The sequence below is a fragment of the Corvus brachyrhynchos genome, unplaced genomic scaffold, assembly GCF_000691975.1.
Source record: "Corvus brachyrhynchos isolate BGI_N302 unplaced genomic scaffold, ASM69197v1 scaffold692, whole genome shotgun sequence".
Lineage (NCBI taxonomy): Eukaryota > Metazoa > Chordata > Aves > Passeriformes > Corvidae > Corvus > Corvus brachyrhynchos.
The window spans coordinates 196,429-204,894 of record NW_008236762.1 but is presented as its reverse complement, the minus strand read 5'-3'; the positions used below and the strand labels follow the sequence as shown (position 1 = coordinate 204,894).

General features: G+C 57.1%; 2 protein-coding genes across 14 annotated transcripts in view; both read right to left on the bottom strand.

Moving 5' to 3' along the window:
- Nucleotides 1-8,466, bottom strand: part of LOC103625269 (SH3 and multiple ankyrin repeat domains protein 3) — a gene marked incomplete at both ends in the record, with an annotated part of 100,186 nt that overhangs the window by 8,506 nt on the left and 83,214 nt on the right. The window contains one exon of the mRNA XM_017727124.1: nt 7,947-8,460. Coding sequence (XP_017582613.1) covers nt 7,947-8,460 — 514 coding nt within the window. The remainder of the gene's footprint in view (nt 1-7,946; nt 8,461-8,466) is intronic.
- LOC108444909 lies at nt 11-7,640 on the bottom strand. Of its 13 annotated transcripts, XM_017727136.1 has the most exons (4): nt 2,512-7,640; nt 1,463-1,581; nt 1,384-1,423; nt 11-1,344 (listed from the first exon to the last, which is right to left on the bottom strand). In XM_017727136.1, exon 1 carries the CDS (start codon nt 3,961-3,963, stop codon nt 3,058-3,060), a length of 906 nt encoding a protein of 301 aa, XP_017582625.1. In that variant the 5' UTR covers nt 3,964-7,640; the 3' UTR covers nt 11-1,344; nt 1,384-1,423; nt 1,463-1,581; nt 2,512-3,057. The 13 variants fall into 13 exon arrangements, 10 of the variants coding, with proteins under 10 accessions (XP_017582625.1, XP_017582618.1, XP_017582619.1 ...); XR_001859629.1 differs by lacking the exon at nt 2,512-7,640 and adding exons at nt 1,621-1,673; nt 1,860-2,502 and having other exon boundaries at nt 11-1,581; XR_001859630.1 differs by lacking the exon at nt 2,512-7,640 and adding exons at nt 1,621-1,653; nt 1,860-2,502 and having other exon boundaries at nt 11-1,581.

Here is an 8,466-nt window from a genome sequence, read left to right as displayed (position 1 = left end):
AGTGGGAAGGGAGAGGAGCTGCTGTTCCCTGATCCAAGGGGCTCCCAGGCTCCAGCTGGGATTTGTCCGGAGCAGTTTTGGGATTGGGATTTATCCACTGGCTCCGCCCTGGTCCCTCCTGGAGCAGGGACAATCCGGAGCAATCCCGGTGTCTGGGAAGCTCCAGCAGGGAGGTCTGGCAGGATCAGGGATGTTGTAACTAAAAATCCCTTTATCCTTCTCTGATCCCAGCAGGAAAAGGGAATTTAGGGCTGGAATCCCTAGGAAAATTCCCAATTCCTTGAGTGCTGCCCATGGGCCTTCCCAAGCCAATCTCTTCCCATGAGAGATCCTGCAGAACATCCGGAGCTCCCTCCTTCCCTGAACTCCACCTGGAATGGATCCCTCCGGATTTCTCCAAGGAAAAACCCTTTTCCCATGATTTCCACCTCAAGGAAAAGGTGACAAATCCCTGTTTGACGGGAACATCCCGAGCTGGGGACGCTTCCACTCCTCCCTCTTGGACGCTCCTTCAGGACCTGGAGCTCATCCCATGGAGCTCCAGCCACCCCTCACTGCTCTTCCCAAATTTCCCAAAAAGCCCGAGTCCCGTTTCCTTGGGATGAGGGTGATGGGTGATGTTGGGATGGGAGAAGGCAGCGGAGCGGTGACGCGGGCACACGGTGACACCGGGACAGGACACGCGCTGGGACCCTGTCTCCTTGTAGGCATCCAACCCTTCCCAGATCCCGCGGCACCTCGGGATAATCTGGGATCGAGGGATGGAAGGGCCCTCTCAATGCAGCCCCCCAAAATTCCCGGTTTTCCATGGCTCCACCTTCCTGAGCTCTCCCAAGGCTCTACTGGCTCAGCCTGATGTCCTTGGAGAACCTGGGAAAATCCCACGGAAACCCAGAGGGGTGGAGATCTGGGAGATCTCCTGCCCCACCCTGTCCAGGGACCCCAGGAGAAACCTCTTCCCATGGGAAGGGGAATCCATGGAGCCACGTGGGAGGGAAGGTGGGGAATCCGCAGGGGGTGTGGCCACCGGCAGCGTGGCCTCCTCATTCCCAATCCTGGAACCTCCATCCCAATGAATCCTGGTCACCTCCATCCCAATCCTGGAACCTCAAATCAATCCTGGAACCTCCATCCCAATCCTGGAACCTCCAATCAATCCTGGTCACCTCCATCCCAATCCTGGAACCTCAAATCAATCCTGGAACCTCCATCCCAATCCTGGAACCTCCAATCAATCCTGGTCACCTCCATCCCAATCCTGGAACCTCAAATCAATCCTGGAACCTCCATCCCAATCCTGGAACCTCCAATCAATCCTGGTCACCTCCATCCCAATCCTGGAACCTCAAATCAATCCTGGAACCTCCATCCCAATCCTGGAACCTCCAATCAATCCTGGTCACCTCCATCCCAATCCTGGAACCTCAAATCAATCCTGGAACCTCCATCCCAATCCTGGAACCTCCAATCAATCCTGGTCACCTCCATCCCAATCCTGGAACCTCAAATCAATCCTGGAACCTCCATCCCAATCCTGGAACCTCCAATCAATCCTGGTCACCTCCATCCCAATCCTGGAACCTCAAATCAATCCTGGAACCTCCATCCCAATCCTGGAACCTCCAATCAATCCTGGTCACCTCCATCCCAATCCTGGAACCTCCATCCCAATCCTGAAATCTCCTTCCCAATCCTGGCCACTTTTCCCCCAAACCCTGTTACCTTCTCTCCAATCCTGGCCATCTCCACCTCAAATGTGGCCACCTCTGGCCTAAACCCAGCACCTCCTTCCTGAACCTGGCATCTCCTTCCCAATCCCGGTCATCTCCATCCCAAACCTGGTCTCCTCCTCTTCAAACCTGGTCACCTCCACCCCAGTCCCGGACATCTCCTTGCCAATCCTGTCACCTCCTCTCCAATCCTGGCCACCTCCATCCTAATCCTGGACATTTCTCCTTCCAAATCCTGGTCACCTCCTTCCCAAACCTGGTCATCTCTATGCCAGTCCTGGCCACCTCCTCCTCCATCTTGGCCACCTCCTTCCTGAACCTGGACATTTCCTTCCCAGTCCTGGCCATCTCTATCCCAATCCTGGCTATCTCCTTCCCAGTCCTGGACATCTCCCTTCCAAAGCTGGTCACCTTCTGTCCAAACTTGGCCACCTCCTCACAACATGGGGCCACCTCCTCAATCTTGGTCACCTTCTCAAACATGGCCACCTCCACCCCAACCCCGGCCACTTCTTCCCAATCCTGGCCACCTCTTTCCCAAACTTGGTCACCTCCATCCCAAACCTCAACACCTTCCCAATTCTGGTCACCTCCATGCCAAACTTGGCCACCTTCTTCCTGAACGTGGCCACCTCTTCCCAAACTTGGTCACCTTCTCTCCAAACTTGACCACCTGCTCCTCAATCCTGGCTACCTCCTCTCCAAATGAGGCCACCTCCTCCTCCTCAATCCTGGCCACCTCCTCCCTGAACTTGGCCACCTCCTCCCTGAACCTGGCCACCTCCTTCCCAATCCTTGTCACCTCTTCCCAGACTTGCCCATCTCCTCCTCAATCCTGGCCACCTCCTCTCCAAACATGGCCACCTCATCCCCACCCGTCCCTGCCACACAAATCCCACGTATTCCCACCCTCCCTCGCTCAGCGATGCCAATTCCCCTTTTCCTTCCCTCCCCACAGCCGATTCCCTCAATTTTCATCCCAAATCCCTGCTTCCCATGGGAATTTCCCCAAGCCTACAAGGAAAGAGGGGGGTGATTTTCCAAGCTTGTGCTGGGATGTGACACCACTTCCGGGACACGGAATTCGTTTAGGATCGGAGAAAAAGAGGCAGCTTTACCCTAAAAGGAGCTAAAACCCCCAAAAAGGCTCAAGTTTCTTCTCCTTCTCCCTCAGATCTGTGGGAATACAAAGGAATTCATGGAATTGCAGAGCAGCACCGGAAAGGCTCCCTTTGGAAGCTCAAATTCCACTTCCCGGGAGCCTTTTGGGGTTAAAGAGAAGCAAAGGAATGAGCAAAGACATGAAGAACCCTTGGAAAAGTTTCCCTCAGATCCAGAGCTCCAAACTGGGACACTTGGGATGGTCCCGGGGAGCCCTTGGAAAAGCTCCCCTGAGCTCGGATCTGGAGCCCCAAACCAGCAGATTTGGGATGTTCTTGGAAGTCCCCAGGAGCCCTTGGAAAAGCTTCCCTGACCTTCCCTGAGCCTGGATCCAGAGCCCCAAATGGGAATATTCGGGATGTTCCTGGGAGTCCCCAGGAGCCCTTGGAAAAGCTTCCCTGACCTTGGATCTGGAGCCCCAAATCAGGACGATTGGGATGCTCCCGGGGAGCTCCTGGGACCCAGAATCCCTTGGAAAAGCTCCCCTGAGCTCGGATCTGGAGCCCCAAACTGGGACATTTGGGATGTTCTTGGAAGTCCCCAGAATCCCTTGGAAAAGCTTCCCTGAGCCTGGATCCAGAGCCCCAAACTGGGACATTTGGGATGTTCTTGGAAGTCCCCAGGATCCCTTGGAAAAGCTCCCCTGAGCTCGGATCTGGAGCCCCAAACCAGGAGATTTGGGATGTTCCTGGAAGTCCCCCAGGAGCCCTTGGAAAAGCTTCCCTGAGCTCGGATCTGGAGCCCCAAACTGGGACGGTTGGGATGCTCCTGAAGAATCACCAGAACCCCTTGGCAAAAATCCCTCAGATCCAGAGCCCCAAACTGGGACCATTGGGATGTTCCTGGGGAATCCCTGGCACCCTTTGGCAAAGTTTCCTTCGGATCCAGAGCCCCAAACTGGGACATTTGGGATGTTCTTGGAAGTCCCCAGGATCCCTTGGAAAAGCTCCCCTGAGCTCGGATCTGGAGCCCCAAACTGGGATACTTGGGATGTTCCTGGGAAGTCCCCAGAAGCCAGGACCTCTTGGAAAAGCTTCCCTGAGCCTGGATCCAGAGCCCCAAACTGGGACATTTGGGATGCTCCCGGGGAGTCACCAGAACCCCTTGGTGAAGTTTCCCTCAGATCCAGAGCCCCAAACTGGGACCATTGGGATGTTCCCGGGAAGTCCCCAGGAGCCAGAATCCCTCAGAAAAGCTCGCCCTGGCCCAGCTCCGGAGCCCCAAAACATCGGAACTCTCCTGGAAGCTGCCTTGGAGATTTATCAATGCTAAGGAAAACTCTTGGAAAAGCTGGAAATGTGCTGGAAAAAACTGGAAAAACCCTCGGGATGGGCAAAACTCCCACAGTTCTGGATTTGGAGCCTCCTTCCAAATTCCAGAGGAAAATACAAAGCTCTGCTCTTCCCAGTGGATGACTGGGAATGACCTGGACAAATCCTGGGCCCTCCACATCCCAAATTCCTGGGAATTAAACCGTGACCAGATCGTTCTAATCGGCTGGAAAAGACAAATCAGCTGGGACGGGGTTTTTGGGATGTTCGGGATGCTCCCAGTGAGTCCCAGAGGTTGGGAAGGTGGATCCAACCAGGATTATGGATGGCAGGAGCCTGGTGGGGCTGGGTGGCCACAGGACAGCGGGGCACGGGACGGGAATTTTGCGGGAATATCTCCTGGAGCGGTGAGGCCGGAGCTGGCTCCGGGCATGGAATGTGGCTCCCAAAAATCCTGGGAATGGCCGTGTCCCCAATGACACACACACACCTGTCATGGTCACCGTCAGCTTTATTGGGGACACGGATGTCACACAAGGAACGCGCTGCGGCCTCGCGCGGCTCCCGGCAGCGGGATCGGGATTGGGATCGACTCCGGCACATCCCGACTTTCTCCCGCGGCTCAGCGGGGTTTTCCAGGATCCTGGGGATTTCCAGGATCCTGCCACCACTCCAGGAATCCCGGACTGGAATCCCACCCGGGGCGGGGGGGCTTCTGCTCCCAGGGAACAAGAGGGAATCACCTCGGGGTGGAGTTGGATTTTGGGAAAATTCCTTCCCGAAAAGTTTATGAAGCGTCAGAATGGGATGCCCAGGGAAGGGGTGGGATCCCCATTCCCGGCGGGATTAAAAGCCATGTGGATGTGGCACTTGGGGACACGGGGCAGTGCTGGGAATGCTCGGACTCGGTGGGATCAGAGGGGTTTTCCAACCTCAACAATTCCAGGATTTTGGGTTAGACACGAGGAAGCTGCTCTTGGACACGGCCACCAAGGGCCACCACGGATGAAGGGAAGTTGGCCCCTCGCTCCGCTGTCACTGTCACCATCCCGGGTGTCCCGGTCCCTCATCCCGGAATTGTCACCATCAGTGGCCTGAACTGTGACCTGACGTTCCCATTGTCAGAATTCCTTGGGCTCTTTCCCAGTCCCTCGGCTCAAAGGTGCTTCCGCGGATGCCCGGCTTGGGAGGAGACAGAGCCGGAGTTAGAGCTACGGAAAAAGTCATGGATTGGGGCTTCCCGGGGCTCCCAGGGAGGATTCCCACAGGGATCGGTGAGGGAAAGGTGCCAGGGACTGTTCTGGAGCAGGGAATTCCCCGCGCTTGGATGGAATTGCTGGGAATTCAGGGTAAATGTGGGGAGGAAGGAATTCCAGGATGATTCCCGAATGGAAGGTGAACTGCTCCACTGCATCCCACGGATCCAGAGCTGCTGGAAAGGGTGGGGGGGGGGGGATCAGCTATGGGAATATCAGTGTCCCAGTCCCTGTGGGATTCCAGGACACCTCAGTGTCCTCATTCCTTGTGGAATTCCAAGAGCCCCCAGTGTCCTTTTGGGGACTCCAGGACACCTCAGTGTCCCCATCCCTGTGGGATTCCAGGTCATCTCCCTGTCCCCATCCCTGTAGGATTCCGGGTCACCTCATTGTCCCTGTTCCTTGTGGGATTCCAAGACCCCTCAGCATCCCCTCTGGGGACTCCAGGCCACCTCAATGTCCCTTTTGGGACTCCAGGTCACCCCCTGTCCCCATCCCTGCACAATTCCAGGACTTCTCCCAGTCCACATCCCCGTGGGACTCGAGGTCACCTCAGTGTCCCTTTTGGAATTCCAGGTCACCTCAGTGTCCCCGTTCCTTGTGGGATTCCAAGACCTCTCAGTGTCCCCATCCCTGTGGGATTCCAGGACTCTTCAGTGTCCCCATTTGGGACTCCAGGACCCCCTCAGTGCCCCCATCCCGTTAGAATTCCACTGTCCCCATCCCTGTAAATCTCCAGGATGCCTCAATGTCCCTTTTGGGATTCCAGGCCACCTCACTGTCCCCATCCCTGTGGGATTCCAGGCCACTTCTGGCTCCTGGCAGCTTTGAGGGACAATCAGGTGACACTTCCCTTCTCTGGACAATTCCAGAGCCTGGAAAACGTGTCCCAAACTGGGTCAGCCCCTCTTACCTAACCTTCCTCCCATTATTCCCTGAATTCACAGCAGTTCCATAAAAACCGAGGAGAACTCGGACAACGCGGGTGAGCGGCCGCCATCATTAAAAATTCCATCCACCACCGACTTCCCGGGAAACGTTTCAAGCCTTTGACATCCCGAACTCCGGAGAGGAAAGGCCGTGACTTTCCCGAAAGGGAAAAAACCGGGAATGTGGGACTCTGCGGGATGGCTGGAAGGGCCGGATTCCAGCGGGGAGCGAGGACGGGATGTGCGGGAAAACGGGAGGAGGGGGGCACGGAGCCATGGGAATTGCAGGGATTGCAGGGAAGGCAGGAAGAGAGGATGGAGAAGGGGTGAGCCTGGAGATCGGGGAAATTGCTCCGGGAAAAGCCAGGAGATCAGATGGACACGGATGGAAGGGACGGGGACGTGGAAAGGGACGTTCGAAAGGGACGTTCCGATGTCAGCGGGAGCCAGAGGATTCCCAGCAGGAAACCCCAAACCGGGGTGGGATCCTGGCAGGGCTTGTAAAAGCCTGGAATTCCCAAATTTCCGGTGCCGCTGGAGATGGGCACAGCCCCGATTCCAGAGGATCCCCAAACACCCTCAGCTCGGGATGAGGGAGGGGACCTCGGGTGACACGTGGCTCTGCAGGGAATGACACCTGGGATCTGCTCCCAGTATTCCCAGTTTGGATCCGCTGGGAGAGGCCGCTGGAGGCCGGAGCGACCCCGCGATGCTCCGGGACACTTTGTCCCCAAGGCCACTGCCTGAAATGTCACCTCCTGTGCCAGCGCCACGCACAGGGAGGAGCCGTGGCCGGGATGGTTTGGTTGGAAAAGTTTTTCCCATGGGAAGGGCTGCCCTTGATCCAGAGCTCCCGGCACCTCACTGAGCCCGGGCACTCATGGGTGACACCGGGTGACACCGGTTCATGGTGGCTCTGGGGGGCTGCACCCAAAAGACAAGACTCGGAATTTTGGGTCACTTCCTGCTGGGATTTGATATTCCCAAGCTTTTTAAGGATTTGGGCTCTGATTTGGAAGGTTTGGGATCGTTTTAGGGTCGGGTGAGTGAGGCAGAACCAGGGCGGAGCTGGTGCCACCACGTTCTGTCTGTGACCTTTGTCACCTCCTGAGTGGGACAAGCCCCGGAGATCCTCAGAAATGGAAAAGCCCCGGAAAAACCCATCCTTGGTGCTTGGCCAGGAGAGAACACGGAGGGAGTGACCCAGGACTTGATATCGTCACCACAGCATCGTCATCATCACCACAGCATCAGCATCGTCACCACACCATCATCATTGTCACCACACCATCATCATCGTCACCACACCATCATCATCGTCACCACACCGTCATCACCGTCACCACACCGTCATCATTGTCACCACACCGTCACCACACCATCGTCACACAGGGAGGAGGGGACACGGAGCGACGGGAAAGGCTGAGTGCGAGGAGAAGCCACAACCACGACGCGCCGGGAGCCCATCCCACAACTCCCAGAGATGTTCCAGCCCCTCCACCGAGCCCCTGAAGCTCTGAGATGTCCCTCAAAACCACCTCTGGGTCCTTGGCAGTGTCACCCGCCCCGTCCCCAACCCTGGCCACGCCCGGCTCTTACCGTGCGGCCACCACCGGCGACTTCTTGCCGGGATCCAGGGCGGAGCCGGCCGGTTCCTCGCCCAAGGAGCGCGTGTCCTTGTTGAGCTGCTGGAGGCGGGAGCTCAGCTCGCTGATCACAGTTGGTTTGTCCTCTTCGGCCCCGTGGCCGGGCCTGCTCTCCATGGGGTCGCCCCATAGCTTGGACCTTCTCTGAAAGAGGTAGCGTGGCCGGGCCGCGCTGGTGGCCGCCAGCGTGGCCGCGTGGTGCTGGGAGATGAGCTCGCTGTCCGAAGACTGCTTCAAAAGTGGGTCCCTGAAAGTAACCGGCCCCTTGCTGAGCTGGGACTTGAGTTTGGGCTTTGGAGGCACTGGTGGCTTCTCGAGTAGAAAAGTTTGGCCGTCGGCGAAGGACGTGTAGGTGTCGGTGGGCTCGCCGCTCTCCGAGGACAGCGTGGACATGCTGGAGACCGTGGAGATGGTGCTCGTGGTCTCCAGGTGGTGGTCGCTGGAGCTCCTGGTGTCCACCCCTTCCACTCCCG